Below are 24,980 nucleotides of genomic sequence, written 5' to 3'. Positions count from 1 at the left end.
GGGCTTGTCGACGGCCATCTAACATAGACAAAGCACTGACTATCAATAAGTACCTCATACAAACTCACCTAAAATAACCCAAACTATTTATTATGATACAAAATAAGATGCAAATGTAGTTACAGTAACACTTTCCATTTGATATAATTTAGTGAGAAAACAGTAATTATTTAAAAATGACCAAACTAGACAGTTAGTTTTAGTAAAATTACTTGTGAAATTGTGTTGCATGAGACTTATTTTTGAAGTTATATAGAAAATATGTTTTCATGCAATTAGATGCATGAAAGTTTCACTGTGAAAAACCACCATAATGTCAAATTATTTAAGTCTTGTTGGTAATCCAACAGTTTCAAATAAATTCACTGTTTTTAACTGATCATTTATTGTTTATTTTATAGTAATCTGGCAGCACATTTCTCCCCAGTTTGAATTTCACTAACATTGATTGAACACAAAGCAATGATTTAAACACTTCAGAAGGGTCATATCATAAGCTGGAATAGAGAAGACATGACTCTATCAGAGAATCAAAGGTATTTATGTACATTTAGAACTGCTTTTCCCACAAATACACAAGTGTACAGTACATTTAGGAAACACCTTAATAATAATCCAGTCTTACTTCTGAGATACATGACAAGCAAAGATGAAACGGCAGAAAAGTAAGGACGTATATCGCGTAACTGTCAGAAAGAAAAAACAACTTATTTTAAATCTCTAATTCTAAAATTCTTATTCGTCACACTTCTGTCTTACTGAAAAACACAACTTGGAGTTGATGGAAAGCCGTACTCTGATAATATAAAATATTGACTCATAATCACAACAAAAAAAAAGGAAGCTGACATAAAGGCCTGCTGAGGTAAAGATATCTACTCCTTAAAATATTCTAACTCAGACTGAGTGCTATCCACAAGTAAGTTCGACAGACAGTTTACTAAAAATGATGATTAGAGTCACTATCATCATTTGATTATTTATGAAATTGATCCATGCAGTAGCAACAAGACTAGCAATCTAGGTATTGGATCCCACCCATACTACCATACTATTTAGTATGCCAGAAAATACATTGTATATCAGATGCAAAATTCAAAAAATATTCCAAAAATACCAGGATGTCCTGATGCATCCAGTGGCATTTTGCAGTACGCAGGCTAGCATACCGTGCTGGCTATTCTGACCCACAATCCTTTGCACAGCGGAAGATGCATTACATCTGCAGACCTGTTGAGAGAACACTAAGAGATGACAGCTCATTGATGATGTGTTCTAAATCACAACTTGCACTTTGCACTAGAGACTGTGATAGATCTTTGAACAAGAGGGTCACAGTTATAAAAGCGCAATGTAATGACAAAGTAGTATGTCACAATTGTGTGCATGCTGCATGCAACAGTACATACATTTAAGCTTTACTGCAGTACGTAATAAATGTAAAAATAAAAAGTATGTGATGAGGAATGCAGCAGTCTCCAGCCATGCTAGCAGCTTAGTGAAGCTGTACTGAGCTAAATGCTAACCACAGCATGCTAAGATGCTCACAATGAAAATGTTAACATGCTAATGTTTAGCTGACTAAAGTTTACCACCAAAGTTTTTCTACGTCTTAGTTGAGTGTGTTAGCATGCAGACGGTTGCTCATTAGCACTTAACACAAAGAAAAGCTGAGGCTGATGAGACTGTCATTATACAATGCAGATATTTAGTCATAAATCAAAGCATTTCAATTTTGACCTGATGATGAAGAGTCTAAAAAAAAGTAGAGAGATTTCAAAAAGTTATTAGTTAATCCTAAGGGAAACATAAATGTGTGAACCAGATTTCATGGCAAACCATTAGGTTGCTGAGATATTTGACTCAAAATCACAAACATGAACCTTGTGATGGCACCAAAGGAAAAGTCACCAGATTACCAAAGTCAAAACTGTTCACTGTCTAGAAACCATTAATAAAACTTTAATCTCTAGTAAACTGTCAGGCAAAGTTAAAGGTCTGGTGTGTAAAGATTTACAGGGATTTATTGGCAGAATATTGCAGGAATGTGAATTAATATTCATAAATTAGTGTATAATCACCTGAAAATAAGAGTAATTGCATTTTTGTTAACTGTTGCACTGTCATGTTTCTACTGTAGCCCAGAAGGGACAAACCAAACACTGGCTCTGAAGAGGGCCTTTCGCATTTTGTTAGTTTCATTCCCCCATAGGCTCTCCTACATGCTTGGAAGGGGAGGGTGAGTTGGGGTGTTTGTAGTCTCACCAAACTCACTGTTAGATGCCTCTAAATCCTACACACCGATCCTTTAATATTCTTAAATAAAAGTACAGTGTGAGTGAATAAATGTACCAACACTAAAACAAAGCAACTGTGTCAAAATGTTAGCAGAAAGTGAAAATATCCTTCTAAATACAGTTACAGCAAAAGAAACTAAAAAGATTCACTTTGCACAATAACTTCTCTCACAGCAACAATTACTGGAATTTAGCAGGCCATAGTTTCTGTGCAAAAGGAGATGACATTCTGTTAAATGAATAACTATCAACATAATTAACAGTTTGTAGTTTCACTATCTCACAGGTAAATGCTGCCTTCATACATACAGTAGCTTCTGTCACTGAAATCATGTATTTTGATGTGCCGAGTCAGTGTATCAGACCTGTTGTCCCCAACACAACTGATAAAACACCGAACCACAAGTGGATCACGCTTGTCAGAGCTGCACTCGCCTTGGACCGGTACACAACTCTGCCATCCAGAGGCTGCGTAGGTCTGAAGATGTCAGTCATGGGCTGCCCTGTCCAGAATCGACACTGTCGAGCTATCGCATCCAGCTGGAACAGAGGGAAAAAGAAAAGAGTGACAGATGGAGGAGGTGGAGGGACATTTATACAGGTAAAGAAAGATACTGCTGTTGCAACATGCAAAGACTTTGTAGATGCAAAGAGTCAGCAATATATGTTTAACCAGTGTATATCTAATGAAATGGAAAGGCACTGAACTCTTATGAAATAACCAGTGAATGAGCACAAAACTTAACAAAACAATAGTCTTCATGTAAGAATCTGTAATAAAGATGAAGACCACCAGAAAAACATTATTTATGATTCCTCAAAATCTCAGATTTGGATGTAACATCTCTTTACCAAACATTTTTTGTCATGTCTAAATTACGAAGAAGTAATTTAAAGGGACAGTTCACCCCAAAAAGTCAAATATACATGATATTCTTTCCTGTGGCCTGCAGTGCTAGTATTTATCCAGTTATACTATTTTGGTGTGCAAAGTTTTGTAGATATTAGCTGTAGATAAGTCTGTCATCTCTCCAATATAATAGAACTAGATGCCACTTTTCCTGATGTGCTCAAAATGCCCAAAGATGATATTTGAAAAACTTTCTTTCCAGAAATCATGACCCAGTTACTCAAAATAACTGTTGTGAGCAGATTCATGAAGGAACTATTTTCTTTCTGCAGTAGAATCTACTGGAACTGCTACAGACATCTCTACAGCCGATATCTCTGAAACTCTGCAGCTCACACTGAAGAAATATTGATAGATAAACAGCACAACAGGCCAGGGGAAAGATATGTATTTTTGATTTTGAGCCTTCAATCTGCTCACCTGACGACTGCTGATGGACAGGGTCCTGTGAAACACCGTCCAGGCGACTGCCTGTTCACATCCTGGAGTCGTCATGGAGCCCACATAGCGATAGTAACTGTGCAGCTCCTTTGCTGAAGGTATAATGTCACTGAGTCGAAAGTTTGGGATCACTGTGCTGCTGCCTTAACACAGAAACAAGGGAGAGAGTTGTATGGAAGCATATTTAGGATTTTATGAAATTGTACAATAGATTGAAAAAAAAATATTTCATCAAAACTTTAAGGGCCCTTATACTGTAAAAACAAAACATTTCTGTTCTTTGCATTTAAGTAACTAAGCTCACACCATTGTTTTGTACTCGACCCAGAGCAGCTATTATCGCGTCTAAATGAGGATGATCATCTGTGGTTTCCTGTGAAGAAAACAATCAACATTGTGGAACAAGTTTAGTCATTTTTGAATTTGTATTTAAGAATGAAGAGTTATTAAGACAAATATATCTCATTGTATTACCTCAAACAGGAAGGCTAGCAGAGCTATGCCCGCCATATCATGTTCCGCCTCTGCCAGAGAGCCGTACGGCTCCTTGATGTGGACAATATGCAGCTGGAAACCCAAAACACAGCAAAACGAGTTAAAGCAAAGTACATGCTGACCCCCCATGTTAGAGCTACTACAAGGAACTTTCTTATTGTGTTGACTTTTGGGGGCCACTGTGGACAAAAGCAGTAGTGTTTCCTCCACCGTAATCACAAAATATAACATCAAAAATAAAATTGCCTAAATAATAATATCCTCCTCTTTCCTTAACTGGCTAATGTGCTACTCATTGTAACTCTGTCTGGGAAAATATCAACACGGGCTCATTTCATCTGATTACAAGGAGAATTTGACCTGGTGGCAGCCAATCAGAGTAAGTATAGCTATAATAAGTATGTAGTCACTGATGGTTTTGTCTTATAAAACAGTTTCTCGATCCTGGTCCTTGGGGCCCACTGCCCTGCTCCAACACACCTGATTCAGATGAACAGGTCGTTATCAGGCTTCTGCAGAGGCTTGATGATGAACTGATCATCTGAATCAGGTGTGTTGGAGCAGGGAAACATCTAAAACATGCAGGGCAGGGGGCCTCAAGGAGCAGGATTGGGAAACGCTGATATAGAGGCATCTGTACTAAATTGAGATGGTTCCGTAACTTGTTAGAAACTCCTTATAGTAGCTAACTACAAGATGTTTCCCACCAAAACACCTTTATATCCATATTGACAAATTACACATTGGCTTGTGTGTGACGCACCTCCATGGGGAATCTTTCTCCATCAATGGTGTGCTCTGATCCTGGTCTCCCATTACCTCCCCAGTGGAAGTGAAACTGTGCGGCTCTGTAGTGACCAGGCAGAGCTCCTCCTGTCAGCCGGACCGACTGTGGTAGAGCAAAGTGAGCTACAGAGAGGGAAGGCAGACTGTCTCTTAAAACAGATGTCAAACCATATAAACAAACCAAAGGTGTTAAACATCTGGCCTCTTTATTACCAGAATGTCCTTTGTTCTCCACTGTTAGGTTGTTTATGTTGGTGTGACCGATGAAATTGAAGGGTGGTAGGGCGCTGTTGACGTGCACTTTGTTGGTGACAATATTAATTGGTGATTGGCGTAATCCTCCGCAGCTGGGAAACTGACCTGCCCAGCGGCTGGGGTCTAAACAACACAAACAACAGCATCACCATTCACATCAATATCCTGCCCCATGCTACTGAGAGAACAGGCCTGTTGTTTCAAACCACTCTAGTCTCCTTGAAGGCAGCAGCCGGCTGGTGCCGCATAATTAAAGTTCTTCTAGTGTCTTTAAAGCTCCTGAAAACATAATAGGATTCATTATGAAAAAAACGGGCATTCAGGAGGCTGCAGCGGGTCGAAATAAAGATGCTACTGAGTAGCCTTGTGGGTACTGTAGGATGAGCATATTTGGAGCTTCACTCATACAAGGAACTGACAGTTTTTTTTTATTATTAAAAAAAAATCTGTCTACAGTGAATTCCCCAGCTTCATGCAATTTTATGCACACAATCACATATGTATACACACAAAACTTTAAATCTAAAAACATATTTTTGGTGCCAAACCAAGGTAATTGTGTGAACTAACAGTTGCCTGTTTACACATCCAGCAGACATGGAGTAACATTAATTAAGTCCTATATTCATTCTCTTGTTCTGTTTTTGGTGTCTACAACCTCCCGAGGCAAATGTCTGGCTCTTAAATTCTCCATTATAATAATAACTTAATTTGTGTAGTACCTTACATTCAATAAATGCAACACAAAGTGCGTTACAACAAAGAAATGATAGGCACCGAGCACTTCAATGAAAAGATAGCTGCTAATTTTGTCTGTTTGCTTTCTCCCTGAACACAGCCGCCTGCTGTGGCTGAATAAAACCGAAACAGTAGTTGTGAGGTGTACAACAATAACAACTAGAAAAGCAATTTCTGAAGAAACTGCAGGTGTGAATGCTTCAAGCTGAAGCCAAACTGCAATGCTGCCTTGAATACAAGAAAGTTTTGAATCGTTTGAATGTTTGAATGTATGTAGAAAGGCTGACGCCACACCGAATAGCTGCCTGAATGCTATAAGAAGGTTTGAATTATGTGAAATGTTTGAATGTTTGAAGAAAGGATCACGCCACACTGAATACCTGCCATGAAAATAAATTAATATTTGAATTTAGTATAATATTTGAATTTTTATTGAAACACTGAAACCACTCTGAATAGCTGCGCTGACAATAAATCGATATTTGAATCATGTAGAATATTTGAATATTAGTTAAAAAGCCAAAGCCACGCTGAATAGCTGATATGAAAATACAATAATGTTATAATTATGTGTAAAATTTGAATGTTAGAAAGCTGAAAGAACTAAATCTTAAGAAAGAAAGGTAACAATTTTACATGAAGCAACTGAAACTTTGAATTTATTGACAGTTAAAAAAGACTGCAGTCTAAAATGTCCAAGGTGGACACAGAAAGACACAGACAGACAGAGAGACAAAGACAGACATGCAGAGCAACAGAGAGAGACAGACAGACTTTTTAAACTGATAATTTCAAACACCTTGACCTGCTTCAGGTGTAATTGTCTCTCTATGAGGTTTTAACTGCTAAGAACTCAGGCTGGTGAAATTGACCAATCGCCTGTGTGTTACAGAACGTTCAAATTTGAATACTGAGAGGACCTAACTGCTGTTGGTTGAATCCGCCAATCGCCTGTGAGCAACAGCACATTCAATTCTAGGCAGACAGAGATAGAGAGACAGAGATAGACGAACAGTCTTTTTAAACTGTCAGTCATTTCAAACCTGGAACTGCTTCAGGTGCGATTGTCTCTGCATGAGGTTTTCACTCAGGTCCTCAAAGTATTCAAATTTGAATGTTCTGTAACACACAGGCGATTGGTCAATTTCAGCCTAACTGCTGTTGGTTGAATCAGCCAATCGCCTGCAAGCAACAGCACATTCAATTCTAGAGAGACAGAGAGACAGACAGGTATGGAGAGTGGCAGACAGAGATAGACAGACAGTCTTTCTAAACTGCTAGTCATTTCAAACCTTGAGCTGCTTCATGTGTAAGTCTCTGCATGAGGTTTTAAGAACTCAGGTCCTCTCAGTATTCAAATTTGAATGTTCTGTAACACACAGGCGATTGGTCAATTTCAGCCTAATTGCTGTTGGTTGAATCAGCCAATCACCTGCAAGCAACCGCACATTCAATTTCAAATACTCCAAACAAAGGCAAAAATTGAGAAAACGTACCACTCAAACTCCAGCCGTTTAACAAACAACCGTAATTGCTACAGCTAAAAACCGGATACGGTGAGTGAGAGGACGAGATGGCGAACGCAATGGTGCATATTTTATTTCTGTAGTGTGAAAAATGAGGCCGGTAGGGCGATGGAAAAAACAGGGATCGTCTGCTTTCTTCCAGAAATGTTTGCTCTCGCTTAACATGGGAGCGAATGGGGCAGCCGGTTCGACTTGGCGCCCTTTTGGACCCCGCTCAGCCCAAACCGTTTGTCCGTTGACTTCGACGGTCACACCTCTGCGACCGGCACGGCTTTTCCTACAAAATGCTGTAAAATTTGTGTATGTAGAGCGAACGGTGTGGCCGTAGCGGCGAGTTGAAGAGAAAATTTCTGGATGATTTTGTACCCCCTCTCCACTCTAGCGATGACATCACCCACTCTAGCTTTAACGACCGCACGCAATACACACCCATTATAAAGTCTGAGAAGAGATGAAAATTTCATGTTTTTTAAACTGCTGCTGTGGAAAAACTAAAAGAGATATCGAAAATCGGAATGAGTGACCGAAAGTCCACGTGATTGTAAGCGTTTGAGAGTTGGAATGGAGTTTCTACGTGAATGTATGAGTTCGTGGCGACAGGGTGAAGTCGAACGAGTTTGAAGGATTTTCTCATTGACTTCCATTATAACCAAATTTCAGAAAACGGTGAATAAGTTTTAAAGTTTGAATGGGATTAAGAAGTTGAAACAAATATAAAAAGTCAGCGAAATGTTGAATATTTTCCAGTTTGAATGGAGTTTCTAGCTCAAAGTATGAGTCGGTAGTCAACGTTTGAAAAAAGGTGAAATTTTGAGATTTCTGAAGATTCCGTAATTCATTTTCAATGGGAAAAAACCTGGAATATCTCGGAAAGTATTGAACGTGACGGCTTAGAAAAATAATAAGGCTCCGGAAAAAATTCAGATGAATGTTGTGACTTGAAATGGTTTGAATCGGTTGAAATTTGTAGAAGAAGAAGCGTTACAAAGCTTTTTTTGAATGGGATTTAATAGGGATGGGAATTTTAACGTGGAATATTTCGGAAAATATGAAAGTTACGGAAAATTGAAGAGGTTTCCAATCGTGTCATAATAAATCTGAATAAATTGAAATTTGAATGGTTTGAATCGGTTGAAGTATGCTGAAGTTACAGGACTTTGAAAAACGCGGCGGAAAAATAATAATAAAGAATTTTGGTAGTAGAAGAACAAAGGGTTTGAATGCTTTCAGCATTCACACCCAATGAGCTGATAAAGCATAAAGCTCCATAGAGCTGAAGGAAATCATCAATATGAGCGACCTACATACAACTGTAACATTCTAGATTTTGTTATGTTATTTCCTGTTTTATTTTGAAATGCTAACCTCTTGCGTCTTTGCAGTTTCCTGTGTTTTCATCAACTACACCTGCTGCCACTTACTCACCTGCCCCTGATTATCCTCTCAGCCATCCCTGTGTATATATACCCACCAGCCAGAGTGTCTTTGTTCCTCTGCAACTTAATTTTCTTTCTTTTAATGTTCTTTGTGTTGGATTCCCTGGATTTATGAACTTTGCCTGTTTTGGATTTAAGATTTTTTGCCTATTACCTGTCAGTTTTGTTAGCTTGTTTGGACTCCATGATTGTGTTTAACCGTTTTGGACTCTAATAAAGACTGTACTTTCTTTTGAACCCCACTCTGCCTCCTGTGCGTTCTCTGCATCTGAGTCTGAGTTTTTACAACAACTGGTCTATTAAAATCAGTGTCTTCTTGCCTTTAGATCAGTCCGGGAGTCCACCAATATAATAAATTGCTGAAAGCCTTCAAGGGACAGTTCACCCCACAATCAAAAATAAATGTTTTTCCCTGGCCTGTAGTGCTATTTATCCATCTGGGTGGTTTTGGTGTGAGTTGCTGAGTTCTGTAAATATCAGCTGTAGAGATCCCTGCCTCCTCTCCCATATGATGGGATTAAATGGCACTGGGCTTGTATTGCTCAAAGCACCAAAAGAATACATTTGAATCATAATCTGGTTATTTACAATAGCTCACAGACCTCATTGTGAGCAGTTTTGGTAGATTCTACTGCAGAAAGAAAGTAGTTCCTTCATTAAACTGCTTATGACAAGGTCTGTGGATTATTTTGAGCAACCAGGTCATGATTTCTGGAAAGAGACACTGGTCAAACACCTCTATGGTTGGTATTTCCCCCCCCAAAAATCTAGATGGATAATTAGCACTACAGGTAAAAGGAAAAATGTATTATTTTGGGGTGAACTGTCCCTTTAAGTCTAAATTCATCACATGGGTCTAATAGTCAAATAGTTATTTAAATTTAAATGGATTACCTCAAACTGTTGAAGGGTTGAGGCAATTTTAAAATGACTGGGCTGGTGCAGGTCAATGTTATACTTAAAGAAACTTTAACACATCATGGGCTCGTGGTGGAAATATCAAGTGTGTTCTTTCAATTTTGCATTTGTCTCTTAATATGTTCGAGTCTTGTCTTACCTCTGCATGTGTCATCACAGGAGTACTGGCTCTGGTAACACCACTGAGCTGCAGAGAAAGCACAGCACTCAGACACGGACATACAGGGCATAATAATAAATTATTAATAAATGAGTATTACTTGTTCTCACTTTTCACACTCTATTAGCCACGGTGAGTTTTTTTTTTCTCAGTCAGCAATCTTAGTAGCTGATCTGCTCATGTGTTTGTGCTCTGCAGCTGAACTTTGAGAAGTCAGAGCAGAAAAAACACTTTCTCACACATACACACACACACACACACACACACAACCACACACACACACACACACATACACACACACACACACACACACACAACCACACACACACAGACACACACACACACACACACACTGTACACCAAGATAATTATTAATTCTCACTTTACTAATCCTGTCCTTCAGTTGCCTCTTTGTGCTCATTAGTTAAATATAAATGATCTGATGGCACGTATTTAAACACAAGGTCGTCAGCAATGGAAAATTAACGAAGTACGAAAACCACGGGAAGCATTAAGTGACTGCTGTTAGACGCAGTCAGAGTGCCATTATATAAACATTTATAAAGATGCTTATAAAGTCTTATTAATGCATTTAAATTCCATTTAATGTTTCATAGAAATTGTGATCCTTGACATGAAGGAAAAGCATTATGAGTGCTGAACTTATAATTCATTATGTCCACCACTTATGTTGTCGTGCTTATAAACAATAATAAAGAGTTTTATAATGCATTACAAAAGCATTCAAATGTCTTATGAATGTGTGCTTATAATGAATTACAGACATGACCTTCATAGAGAGAGTTGCCATTGGCATATGTCTACCATTTATCAAGTTATCATGCAAGATTATAAACATTTATAGATTCTATAAAGGCTTATGGATGTATTCTTATGTCTTATGAATGTGATTGTAATGCCTTATAGACTTAACCTTCATTGGCATGGAGGTATAAAGCATTACGAGTGCTGAATGTATATTCATTATGTCCACCATTTTCAATACTTTATAAGCCTTGTTAAAAGTTATCATGCAAGATAAAATATATAATAAAATATATATTAACATTTATAGATTCTATAAAGGCTTATGAATGTATTCTTATCTCTTATGAATGTAAATGTAATGCTGTATAGACTTGACCTCCATAGAACATGTTACCATTGGCATGGAGGTATAAAGCATTATGAATGCTGAACTTATAATACATTATGTCCACCACTTACAATACGTCATAAGCTTTGTTCTAAGTTGTCATGCATGAGTTTTACACAGCCTTACAAATGCATTTTATTGTCTTATGAATGTGCTTATAATGTATTATAGACATGACCCTCATGGAAAGTGTTTACAGTGGAAGCTAAATTGGCATTGTTTATTGTCTGGCATAATAAAATAAATGGAGGAACTTCACTTGTTATACAACGATCACCAGTTCAATTACTCAGTTAAAACAATTGTCCTTTAATGAGTCTAAGTATTAAGTCTAATCCAAACAATGAGTTGTAGAGAAAGAGATAAAAACTGATTTTTAATCTCTCAGACAACTGAGTTGTGTGTTGTGCAACAGTGGTTGTGATTACACTGATTGCATTCAGCGTAAAGTGGATCTCTGGCTCAGAAAACCTTTATTCGTCTCCTTAACAGCCTCCACACCGCTGCATTAAACGTGTCCGTCCAACAGGTGCTGATGAAGTCATTTAGTCATGTGCTGTGGTTGTGTATTGTATTGCTGATGTGAATGAAACTCCAGTGTCTGACTCCACGGTGGGAATGAAGGGCACTATAGAGAACCATTTAGCTAATATAGGAACACAGATTAACCCACAATGCCATGCTTTGAAAAGGGACAACAGTTCTCACCAACTGAGAACAATGCACAGGTGGAGGTTGGCTTTTCTCCACCTGGCTCATACACCTGTGCCAAACGGAGCAGTACAGAAAGTCACGCTGAAGACAATCCACTGTAAACCCACCAGATTAGATTTTTTAAAATGTTAATTGTTTGTCCTTTCCTTTCCTTATAATGACATTATATTTTGTAATGAACTAGTGCCCGGTTGCATAAAACCACTTAGGCTTAGGTTGAAGATTGTATAAAGAAAAAGACGAGTTTCATACAAATTTAAATTTCCTTTAATCCATAAGTGTTGGCCCCTAGCTAATCTTCCTTAATGTGTTGCTAAAAGATATTTTGTGACCATTTTCCTCAGAAAATATCAAGGGACCCTTTACAATCCCTTAAAAGTGAAATATTTTGTGGAATATAAGACAATGACTGAATTTATGGTAAGTGACAAGGAGGACATGAGTGACATGCAACTTAGCACTAGCAACTTTGTAGCTAATTAGCTACATTAACATAACATTAATATTAAATTGTCGTATTAAAATGAGCTTTTATTGAAACTCGCCAGTTTTTGTTGATGATATCACGGTTATATTTTTGTATTTCTTAATGACTTAAAGGTTTGTTTAACAGCAAATTTCTCATATTGATTTTATCTGTTATCTTACGTCTTGCCATATATTTTGCTTGTGCATATTCCTTACGGCTGCTTGGTTAATTAAATTTCCTTTGGATCATGTGCTTGTGTTTTCCATATTCTTTGAGAAGAACAACATTCTCAACTACTCTTTCATATTGTTCGTCTTTGTTGTCCACTTTGGAGAAGCTAACACAGGATAACTAACAACTGACAATAATTCGGTCTGGTAACATTACAGCATGCTGAGTGCAGTGTAACCATGGTAACTGAAATGACTATGTGCTGTATTATGACAGTAACTGCTGTGAAAACCCAAGGAGGCGAGAAAGACTCCCAGTGAACCCCTTAGTTTACAGGACAAACATAGGTTTGAAACTTAAGTGGTTGATGCAACTGCAACATCCTAGAGAAAGTATTCAATTTAATATTTTTAGCTTTGTCACAATGTGAGTTTGAAAAGAAAAAGTAACACTTTTTTTCCAGTAGGTGAGCAACAGAAAACACTACAGGTCAATTCAGTACACTCAGGGGGTTTACTTACTCTGGTATGACCAGTTGCTTGTGGATGCTAATGTTAGCTTATATAACGTTAACTTTATTTCTCTGCAACTTAAATTAGTGAGCCAGTTTTCTCTTTGACTCTTTTCTTGTGACTCGTGTGAATTGTGACCAAAGTGCTTATTTTTAAGAAAAGTTATGGTCTCACTTTACTGTAGAAGTAAGGTCTACTGGTAAGTGGAGCTTCAGGACAAAGATTAGTCTTTTAACAAATCTTTTCCATAGTTTTTCAAGCAAAATGTTTAATATTTGGCAGTCCCAACATCTCAAATGTGAGACTGGTTAATATAGTAAATTAAATGTTTTTTAGATGTTGTACAGTTGCATGAACAAAACAAGACATTTGATGACAACACCTTAAGCTGTACATGTTTTTTTCACTGGAATTCACCATTTTTTTTCACTGTTTTCTTATATTTTTGAGATGAAAGATTAATTGATGAATAGAGAAAATAATCAGCAAAAGACTAATTGGTAATGAAAATGATCATTAGGTCCAGTCCTACATAAAACCCTCATCATTGGTTTATGTGCCTTCATACTGTACCTCTAAGGGGGTAAAATTAACCAGCAATTTACAGGAAAAGTGAAAATTCAGTGTGTTTGTGTGTGTGTGTGTATGTGTGTGTGTGTGTGTGTCCTACCTGTGCAATGAGAGACAAGAGAAAGCAGAGTCAGGAGGTAGACAGAAAAATCCATGATCAGCAGAGAGACCAGAGACGATCCTGAGAGATTAAGTGGTGCTACCTTCACATACTGACTCTGAGCTGCATTTGAGGGTGGGAGGGAGATGGTCATGAGTATGACAAAAGGTGTGTGTGTGTGTGTGTGTGTGTGTGTGTGTGTGTGTGTGTGTGTGCAACAAAGAGAGCAAGGAAAAAAGTCATTTAGAGAAAATACCCTGAGTTCTCAGGTGTCTAAACGAGGAAAGACAGACACCTGGTGGCAAAATCAGGCGCTGTGGTGTTTCGTAAACCTCAGTGAAAAGTGCGTTCCATGATGCCCTTCCGGTGGACAAAACATGATAAAGTGCCCCCTAGAGTACTCTTCCAATGGACAAAATAGAGTAAACTGCCCTCTTGAGTCCCTTCTTTTGCCTTATAAGGCGCTTTCTACACGCTAGAAAATTGTCTGGCCTCTACTTGCCTCTAAATGATGAAATAGCTCATAGTTCCCTGTGTGTTTTTATTACAGAGGTGAAGTAGTTGATATACGTTTAGTGCGCTGGTGCCCTTTTTTTTTTTCTTCACCCGTGCCCCTCAGAAAGTCTGAGTTTGCATCTGTGCAGTGGTGAAACTACAGAATAAAATCAGAAAAGACGAATATTTTGGACAATTAGACAGCTCATGAGCATCTTGGAGAGCAAAATATTAAGTAGTTTCTCTGTTAGTTTCCTGAATTGTCCGCTCTGTTCCCAAAGTTGTAGTGTTGTAAATATATTATGCCAGTATAAAACACAAAAATACTTTGATATGTTCCACACTAATTGCCAAAATGATGAGGACTGGTCATATAATTATGTGTCTCACTATAAACAGAGGAAAGGCCATGATTAGCTTAAAGTTATAAAACAAACTCCAAACTAAATAATATACTCTGTGTTATATTGTAATAATACATGTAATGTAATACATGTAAATTAAACACGCAAATTACAAATCGTTACGTGTAGAAATATATTTATTTGAATATTAATCCAATATAGAAATACATTTACATTTATTCAATTTTTAATTACAAATTACAAACATTTAGCAACAGCTACTGCTGTTTCAAGATTACTAAACAATTAACAAGTCTTCTTAAGTTTGTTACAGGCATTTGGTGTTTTAGAAAGTGTAATAAAACCATCCTTCATATTCTACTAAAGGGAAACAGGAAACTCTGTGATGTCATGTTAACGGCGCGTCTGTCATTGAACTGAAATGGACACGAGATGGACTGTAGGTAACTTCTACACAATAAAATAAATTTATTATGACAAGAAGCTGTAGGTCAATTAAACTTGACAGAGAACGCTGATTGTTTATTAGTAAATGTTCAAGTCAGTCTTGTTCAAATCACAGTAAAGTTAAAAACAAACTGACATCATACTGTCAGTCTTACTGTAACGTGTCATATTTTGTTACTTCATTATTTCATTACTTCAACCATCAAGTGTACTCAATATATAATGTATTTATATATACTGATACTTTGTAAGTATGCAAACCTGGTCGAACAGGTTAAAAGAAGGTGTAGTGATGCTGAATATAAGTGTAAAAGCCATAACTGGAAATAAATAATTACCTTCATGACAGTAAGATGCATTCTGTAGTGAGCAACATAGAACCTTTGTTCAGCCACTGTTATTGAAATATAATGGATTAAGGCAACACACTAAACTTTCCCTGTATGACAGCAGTGCAGATGCTGATCTGATTTATTCAGGAACCTGCTGATGAAATGGTCTTTAGTTCTTTCTGGTCGTCAAAGAAACGACAGGCTTGTTGTCTGGGAAACAGCAGGACGTCTTCAAAGGAGATAATTCTGGGGAAAAAAACATACCCAGGAATTAAGCACTTTTCTTGAACAGCATTCAGACTGCTTGAAACAATGCACCAGGGGAACAAAACAAGTTGATGTGAACAATAACTTTACTCTCAAAGTTTCAAAAAGCTTCCAAACATCTGGACAAAACATCAGGGAACCTTGTCCACGCATGATGTATTTTTAAGATGTTTCAGTGATATAATGGTTGGAAAGCTCACCAGCAAGATCTGTTGGTTAAAATGTGAACATGTGAATTTCCTCCCTTTCCAGTGTCCCCCATGGGCCCTTATTTTGGAAAACTTATGCGTGTTTGTCAATGACGAGAGACAAATTATCTTTTGATCCCGTTTGAATTGTGCCATGAATCGCACATATGATGTTTGTCTATTTTTTCAAGTCAGGAAAGATGCTATTTAATTTCTTTTGTTGAAAACACAACATTCCACAACCGTATAGCATCGGATTCGTTGTAAAACATGACTATAGTTTTTGATTTTTTAAAATGTGGGTTAAGTAAATTATTTATTTTTAACAAAAAATATGTAGTAATATTTTCAAATTTCCAGTAAACTTTTAGCAGTGTCTTGAGGCCCTGTAGGGTCATTGCAGGGCCCTGTTAAATCTGTGTTATGGCTTTTCTCAATTCCTCGATTGTGGCCATGATTATGGTTTCACAGAAACTACAGGGCCCTTCCTTAATGCTTCCATCAGTCTGTCTCTGGCGCACGCCGGGCCCCTGTCAAAAAAGACACTTGACCACTGGCCCCTGTTAAAAGGAGGGGAGGTTGATCAGGATAGGATGGCTACAATTTTGATTAATTTTGGATTAATTAATAAACACTGAGCCCTTGGCATGGGCAAAGGCAGTTAAGTGTTGGCATTTCAGCTTCCAAGTTCTTTGCAACTAAAAACGAAGGATACAGTATAGCAGAAACATTTCCAAATCAGGACTGGGCAAAAAAAACAATAGTCATATATATCTGCAAAAGATCCTACATTAATGGCAATAAGAAAGTAGTTTTTAAAAAAGTGAAATAGTCACTTAAATGTAGTTAATGCAAACCGATCGTCATCTGACACACCAATAGAAACAGTGTGGAGCAAAAAAAAAAAGGACAGGTCAGCTTGTCTGTAAGTTTTGTTTTTTTAAGTCCATTAAGTCTATTACCTGCATGCCTTGATAAATAAAGTGGTTAAAATCAAAGTAAGGTGGCTGATTTTAAATGAAGTGGTTAAAGTGACTCACCTGTATCACAACAGCAGCCACCACAACCAGGGCGGCTAAGAGCGCCATCCGCCCCACCCAGCCCAGGTCTACAGTCTTCAGGATGAAGAAGCGCGCCCAGCCAAGCTTCTTGGGTGTGTGCGGCGGGTACCTCATGCTGTTCACGCCTTCCATTTTCAGTTGTTTGATGAGACAACTGCGCAAATGGCTCAGCTGGTCGAAGCTGAACTTCCCGTGGTAGCAGCCCATACCACTGTTACCTGTATATGAGAACAAAGGGACTTTATGAACAGCTCAGAAAAATCCTACTGATTCTACCTTTAACTAGGTCTGTGTATGCCCCCTTGACTTTAAATAAAGATGGACGATACGTCTCCACTTCCTCCCGCTGCCTCACCCTCAGCATGACAAAAACTACCTGAAATGACAAAAACCATCTTTGGGGAAAATGTATTTAATGTGTAGTTTGAGTTTTTAGTTTGGCCCGTAACCCTCCTGGTACACTGAAGGGGGGGAGTTTATGACTAATACTGTAGCCAGCCACCAGGGGGCAATCACCATCTAATGTTTGGGAAACTCTCATGTTGTCCATCTTTATATATGTCAATATTGACAATGCTTTGTTTTTACCATAATGTAACACTAGAGGGCACCCTAATGCCCCTCTGCATGGCCTTCATACCCCTTCACTTCTTCAAGAAAGCCATTTTCACATATAAACTCAGTGAGTGAACAGGTGACTCTTGTTTGTAGATCCATTTCTACCAAGATTTGCCCGTGTGTACTCACCCACTCCTCCAAAAGGCAGGGAGCTGACAGAATAGTGCACCAGACAGTCGTTGGCCAGCAGTCCTCCACTGGAGGTCTCGTCTGTCATCCTCTGAATCACCTTTAGAGAGATCAAGATTCATGTGATGCCTATCTGTACATGAAGAGGTGCGCCAGCACGTGCGTGACGTCTGCTGTTAGATACCTTGTTATCTTGTGAGAAGACGTAGAGGGCCAGAGGTTTCTCTCTCTTATTGATAAACTTGATTGCTTCATCCAGGCTGCTGACCGACAGAATGGGAAGCAGAGGTCCAAATATCTCTTCCTGCATCACCTTTGCTTCTGGCTTCACATCCCGCAGAACTGTAGGGGCTGAACACAACACAGAAACTAGTTATCACATGCATGTTTTTATAGTTTGTTCTTTACTAGTTAACATGTAAATTTCAGTCATTACCCCATTGAAAACCATAAAAAAGTGACACACACTCAACTGCACAACACCTGACTAATTTTCACGTGAAGAGTTGGTTAGTGTATGAAGTATTACCTATGTAGCAGTCTGACTCGTCATTGTCTCCTCCCACAGCGACAGTGCTGTCCTCCAACATGGCCATTATCCTTTTGAAGTGGCGCTGGTTGATGATGCGTCCGTAGTCAGGACAGGTCTTTGGGCTGTCTGTGTAGAATTCCTGCCAGAGCAACACAGACAAATGGGCCCACAGTGAAGTCATGCAAAAGTGGCCTTGCTATACGAACTGCTGATCAAATCTGGGCACAGAATGAAAATATCCCCCTAAATCAATGATTGTGTTGGTACACTACGCAGGTTATAAAAGTCAGTTAGTTTTCCTCCACAGTAACATGAAGATTTCAGTGCTTATATGTTGCTGCTTAAAATCATTTTGGGTCCTTTGACACGGGATCTTTTGGACAGAATCGCCTGCTTTTGAAGTTTAAAGTGGAATGAATGGATCATTACTGTGAGTTTTCACGTCTTCAGTACCTTAATCGCCTTTTTGACCTCACTGACGACCTGGTCCTGGATGCTGGACTCACAGAGGATGTAGTCTGGGGCGATGCAGGTCTGACCACAGTTTGTGTACTTTCCCCAGGCAATACGCCTACAGAGTGACAGAATTATCAAAGTCTCAGAAAGGAAAAGCTTTAAGAGAGAGAGACTAGATGGAAAAAAAAGATACTTAAATGAAATTACTATATTTAGAAAAGAGTGACTACAGAAAGACAATTAAATATTGGTGTTGTATGGTTAAAAAAATACTATGAACAATTAATCCAAACTGTATTCAGTCTTTGTTCCGACCTGCAGGCTATACTGATGTCACAGTTCTTGTCGATGTAGCAGGGGCTCTTGCCGCCCAGCTCCAGTGTGACGGGTGTCAGGTGTTTGGCAGCAGCCTCCATGATGATTTTGCCCACCATGCTGTTGCCGGTGTAGAAGATGTGATCAAACCTCTGGCGCAGCAGCTCCTGTGTCTCTGGTACTCCTCCGGTCACTACAGGGTAAAGCTCCTGACACACGGGAGAAACACATTCAGTTAACACAGAGCACCATGTAGCTCCTGAAGCAAAGTGTTCAGTGTCTCATGACACAAATTTTATAACAATTTCATTTTGATCTTTTTTGTCTTTTTAAATAATTTGCAAAAAATGAGATGAGATGAAAGTAAAACTGATCGCTGGTGTTTTGCACTGACAGACCTTTACTTCACCTGTTAGGAGCCTTTGAATGAATTGTTGCCCATCTACAATTTAAATGTAATAATAATAATAATAATAATAATAATAATAATAATAATAATAATAATAATGCCAAACTCTGTTTTAATTCACCAAGGAAATAATCCTTTGCCATCCAACAGGAGGGAAGAGTATGACCCAATCTGTGGCAGCTTTCATAACTGAGGGTGAGGTGAGACACACAGGTACAGGTGTTTTACAAAGATAATGTTAGTGGCTAGTCACACAGGTACTGGTACTGAAACTTGGATGAGATACAATGATGCATCGAGATGCACTGAGAATCGTTATACATTAAAATTGCTGACAGGTGAACTGTAATCGGTTTGTGAGTCCGGTAAAGGTGAAAACAGCTTGTTAAATTAAAAAAACTAAATAAGTAAAAATGTAACATTTGGCTCTGGACTCATCATGTCATAGAAAGATTGATAACTAGATTGCTAAAGTAAGAAAGCTACATCAACTAAAAGCTAGCTTGTGAGATGCCTGCGGCTATATTCCTACATTTCATGAACGACAACAGTGTCTTGTTGCACTTTAATGACTCCTCCGATTGATAGTATATGTATGTTGTGACACCCGTCCTTACTTTGTCGATGTAAATTGGCAACAGGTCCTCCATGAGCTTTGCAGTGTGAACACAGACCTCGGAGGGCTTGATCACAGCTGCATTACCTGGACAGGTAAATGACAAAAAATATATATTACAAGACAATTACAAGACGTGGTCCACAAAGTGCACAACATTATTATATACTTTAGAATTTAGAATTACTCAAAATATGTTTTATATTTGTCCAGTTGGCATTACAAGTGAATTCACCATTTTTAATCAGCAATAATAGTCTGTAAACTGCTAATAATAAAATGGAAAATCTTTTATAGTGTTGCTAACAGCAAAGGCAAAAGAAATAGATGAAATATTAGATAAGGACTAATCAAAGTGTCTACAATTCTTGGAAATGTCTTAAAAGTGTCCTGCACATAGTCAGATGTACTGCTTTATTGCTTAGGTTCAGTTCTCCATGCATTAGCTGTTCTTCTGGTGTAAAATTACACCTCTCATGCAGACTGTTTTCCAGCAAGTCGATAGTTGCTTGCATTTTATTTTTTTTTGTGTGTGAAACTTTTCTCACTTTCAGTCATTTAACTCCACTATCTTGCTATCATTGTTTAGCTCTCAACCGATCATGGATAATGTATTAAAACGCTGTGTGCATGAATGGGACTACATAGCCGGCTGATTTTCAAACCAAAATATTACGGAAAAAGACAAGACTTAATGTACATGGGAAGCCCCAATTTATTTCATTTTTAATATTTTAGGAAATTCTTCCTCGTACAACTAGATGGAACTCATGTACTGCCATGGTTTGAGAATCTAGGACTTACATAACAGCGGTTCCTGTCTGAAAAAAAGCTATCTGATGGCACGGCATTTTAAACATAATGTGCACTTGAACTGATATAGAATTTTTGGGCCTTTTTTATAGTGGCTAAAATACATTTTGCTGCTGACCCAGTCCAGAGCTGTACATTGCTTAGCTTCTGTACTGGTACTCCTCACTGCTTGTCTAATCTGAGGGGTGTGCCGACTGCATCTACTGTACTGTAGAAAATATGCTGACTATAGATAAGTACCTCATACAACCCCACTTCAAATAACCCGAACCATCCTTCTAATCTAAATAACTTTGTTTAGTAATGGTGTTGACAGATGCCTTTGACCTAAAATTTATTTTTCACCAGTTGACAAATCAAGAGTAAAGACTTTTGACCTACAAGGCTGATATGACTGTCAGTGTAAGATCTGATAATGCTGGTGCAAGAGGATAAAGGATAAAGTCCATGCTGCGCAAACACTGCACTGCAGCCTCACAGGACTCAGAGTTTGAGTCTGAATAGGCTTTCGACTCCAAACAAAATACAAATGAGCCCGAAGCAGCTCTCGTAGCACTAACATGTGCTGAAGACAAGTAACAAACAAAAGCTTCAAATCAATAAAGAACTGGACAACAGACAGTGGAAAATGCTGCAGTGTCATGCTAAACAGTCATAAGCAAACCCTCCACAGCCAGGTTTGCATCACAAAGGGATCAGAGCTGAGCCAAAACACTTGATTTGGAGCCTCTATACAAGCACAGAGCAGCCATTTAAAGGTAGCTTTTGAAACAGAAATGAATTATTCATGAATTCACTCATTATCTCAGAGCTGGGTGATTCCCTCACCAAGTTTAACCTTGCCCTTTGAGCATTCACTGATAGGAACAATAGACAGAGTTGAGACATGCATGTTCACACGTGTGCATACATAAGGATACAAAAAACATGATCACTTGCATGTGACCAAAAAAACATACACCCTTTTTACGCCCTTTTTCAGCCTGAGTCTGTTGTTACTCTTATAAGTCTTTCATGACTGGAGTGCAAAGTTCACAGAACAGCTTTTGACACATTAATCAGAAGCTGGCAGAGAGTAAAGAATGTTGGGTAATGCCTGAGAAAAAAAAGGAACTGGAGTGGTTATGATCACAAGACAAGGAGCAAATCCCTTCTCAAAGGTCATCACTGGGAAAATGACGATGAAATCAGATAGAAATGTGAACGCTGACCTCGTTATATCACACGCACGCACGCACACACAACCACTGCCCTTTCACCCATCCCGCACGCCACAGTACCGGCGGCAATGGCTCCAATGAGTGGCTGGATGGTGACGGCCCAGGGGTAGTTCCAGGCCCCGATGATGAGCACCACTCCCAGCGGCTCTGGCTTGATGTAGACGGTGTCCGAGAGGGTCAGCAGGTTCTTCTCCACGGCCCGGGGGGCTGCCCACTCCTTCAGCTTCCTGATGGCCAGGTTGATCTCCCCCTCCAGACCCAGAGTCTCATACAGCTGGGTCCCCACCTCGCTCTGTGGATGAAGAGAAAGACATTAGGCTTGATGATGTTGTATTTCTTGTCTCTTTTTTTCCGCTGCATGATTTCATTATAAAATCTGTTTCAAAACCTAAATAAGTTTTAAACTTGGAAACAACTTCAGTCCCTTCCTTTGTGGAAACCTAAAGTAGACAGCATCCCCTGTGTAGACTAAGAAATCCAAAAGTCTGAACCAACAAACTCAGAGCTGATTAGTGACACCTGTAACTCCGATTAGTTTTATCATCAGTTTTGGTTCTCAAGCTTGTTGGAGACCAAGAATTGTTTTCTAGGACGCTGAGGAAGAGACACTCTGTACTCACCTTATTGAGGTCTTTCTTGATGGCATTTGCAATCTCTTTTTGTTTCTCAGTGAATAACAGCTGTAGGTTATTCAGCTGACGGATCCGGTGCTCTAAACATTTGGACCTGCCTGTTTCAAAGGCTTTCCTGGCACGAGCCACCGCCTGCTGCTCCCGGGACATCCTAGGGAAAAAAAAAAGATGGTCAATTGACTAATCAATCAATCAGCTAATCATTGCAGCTCTCATGGAGATAAAAGTTCTGTTATTACATAACGCAAGATTGACATAGCCCATTAATACCTTTACTTTTGATACTTTAAGTATATTTTGCATAACACTGGGACACTTCTTGAGGACAATTCAATAAAATTCAGGACTTTAACTTGAAGTGGAGTATTTTTCAGTGAAGGAATGTAACTTAGTTAGCTACCAGTTACTTTACAAATTGGGATATTTCAAACAACACATACGAACATCTAATGAAATTAAATTAAATTAAACTACCCAACAGTTTATACAAGCTAAAAGATATGTTGATTAATCAGTTAAAAGACTTTTTTCATGCAAAAAACATTTCAAGGTTCCAGCTTCACAAATGTATGGATACATTTATTTTCAATAATTTGTGTCAGTTAATCAGTTAATTGAGAAAGCAATCATTAGATCAATCCATAATAAAAAGAAAAACATTACTTTCAGTCAGACAAAATATTGTTCAAATTTAACTCCACATCAACCAACTATAACAGTAAAACCCTGCTTTTGCATTAATCTAATGATATAACATATAATAGTATAAGGGTCACAGGGGACTTTTTCTGCACTGAGGAATTTTACTTGTAATACTTCCAGTACATTTGCATTTACAATGCCTGGGTTCAACGTTTATGTATCTGTTTGTTATTTATTTATTTTTAACTTGCCTGGTTGGGCAAGTGGGTCAGAAATCAACTTGCTCTAAGTCCATTTCACTTGACCCTGTACAAATTACAGTACTTGAGTAAACGTACTTAGTTGACATTCCAGCACACGCAAAAATATGACTCTTTAATATAAGCAGTTGAATGCTGTGTTTGAAGATAAACAGTTAATGTTAAACCCGTTTATTGATATACAATGATCCAGTTTAAATGACCCCCCTGTCAAATGGTAGCCTGTTTTGTGTGTGAGTGCTGCTCATTGTTTATAGAAAAACGGGGAATGTGTTGTATTGAAATATGACACCTCCATGAGAATAATGTGACCGTTACTGGGTCAGGGTTGAACGAGCGGTAATGAGACTCTGTACGGCCAAAATTAACGTTACAACACACCGTTTACGTCCTGGACAGCCTCCTTCAACGTATGGCTGCTAACGAATATTTAACGTTATGACTTTGTAAATGAACCTTACTCCTCTACAGTTGTCATGTATCACCATCTGTCATAGTGGTAAAACGGTATTCTTATATGATATTTTTCCTTACTGACAGTGTTTATAATCAGTTAATTGTTCAACTTCCTACTCGTCCGGTATTCGCCGTCCGTCAGCCGTTATATCGGCCTTTAACGTAAAGAGAAAACACTGAGTTTGTTTTATTCCTACCTGAATTATTTCAGTTGTGGGTAATTCCTTGAGATCCCTCTCGGTTTTGGTGTTGAGATTGCCTGTCTGGATAATCTTGGATGATCATCACAGTTTCAGAGAACCGCAGCCTTTCCTCCCCGTTAGGTCACACCTCCTCAGGGGGCAGGACCAAAACCCAACTGCCCCGAGCTTTTCGCTATTGTTACGGCAGGTGGCTGTATAGCGGCAGTTTGGTGAACGCTTTAAGACAGAAACATTTCGACATTTATACGATGAATTGTCATGAAAGTTTCATGATTTCATACCAATATCTGCTTTCCCTGACTTTTCATCCAGCACCACCATGAGGTTGACAGTTTTGTTTTTCAATTAGTTACATGTCTTGACAAATATTAAGTGGATTGCCATGAAATTTGTGTCATAAATCTGCGTGCTAGAGGATAAATTGCGGTACCGTGGTCAGAATGTATAGCTAAATTTGTTCAATAGTTTGAGCTGCAAATAATGATCCTGCAAAACAGGATAATGTACAGAGAGCAGGTCATTATTGAGAATTATTACATGGCTTTGCTAAATACTCGATTCTGATTGGTCATTTACAACATTCTAAACTGTTATTTCTGTATTGCAGATCATGTATAACAGACCACTATTATGAAGAAAAGACTATTAGTATGGACACATTTCTGATTATATCTGAAGGGACAATAAAATTATAGTTACATCAGTAAAATCAATTTATTAATCAAGTTAATATTTTGTGTCAAATTATTGATTTTTTGGTACATATCCATGTAACAAGCAGTATAATGTACAGTGCACATGTCACTATTGTGAAACAAAGCCATAAAATCATTTTGAAAATAATATTTTGTGTCTGTGAAATAAACCCCT

The 24,980-nt window shown here is 38.4% G+C and overlaps 2 protein-coding genes across 3 annotated transcripts; both read right to left on the bottom strand.

Annotated features, from left to right (window-relative positions):
* Positions 1-2,416: 2,416 nt before the first annotated feature.
* On the bottom strand, positions 2,417-13,808 carry ca4c (carbonic anhydrase IV c). The gene is made up of 8 exons (XM_084729707.1): positions 13,655-13,808; positions 9,942-9,989; positions 5,143-5,307; positions 4,907-5,052; positions 4,123-4,215; positions 3,955-4,021; positions 3,628-3,791; positions 2,417-2,837 (listed from the first exon to the last, which is right to left on the bottom strand). The coding sequence occupies exons 1-8, from the start codon at positions 13,806-13,808 to the stop codon at positions 2,649-2,651; spliced, it is 1,026 nt and encodes a 341-aa protein (XP_084585833.1). The 3' UTR covers positions 2,417-2,648.
* An 864-nt stretch (positions 13,809-14,672) lies between these two features.
* On the bottom strand, positions 14,673-24,258 carry LOC146319109 (aldehyde dehydrogenase family 3 member A2-like). Of its 2 annotated transcripts, XM_084729705.1 has the most exons (11): positions 24,105-24,258; positions 22,538-22,700; positions 21,978-22,209; positions 19,886-19,971; positions 18,860-19,068; positions 18,542-18,659; positions 18,086-18,227; positions 17,741-17,907; positions 17,557-17,656; positions 16,789-17,027; positions 14,673-15,539 (listed from the first exon to the last, which is right to left on the bottom strand). In XM_084729705.1, exons 2-11 carry the CDS (start codon positions 22,697-22,699, stop codon positions 15,525-15,527), a joined length of 1,470 nt encoding a protein of 489 aa, XP_084585831.1. In that variant the 5' UTR covers position 22,700; positions 24,105-24,258; the 3' UTR covers positions 14,673-15,524. The 2 variants fall into 2 exon arrangements, with proteins under 2 accessions (XP_084585831.1, XP_084585830.1); XM_084729704.1 differs by lacking the exon at positions 14,673-15,539 and having other exon boundaries at positions 16,747-17,027.
* Positions 24,259-24,980: the final 722 nt, after the last annotated feature.

Source organism: Lutjanus erythropterus, chromosome 11 (genome assembly GCF_056507025.1).
Source record: "Lutjanus erythropterus isolate fLutEry1 chromosome 11, fLutEry1.hap2, whole genome shotgun sequence".
NCBI classification, from domain to species: Eukaryota; Metazoa; Chordata; class Actinopteri; order Lutjaniformes; family Lutjanidae; genus Lutjanus; species Lutjanus erythropterus.
The sequence above is the reverse complement of the archived record's forward strand: the minus strand, read 5'-3'. Positions and strand labels throughout refer to the sequence as shown.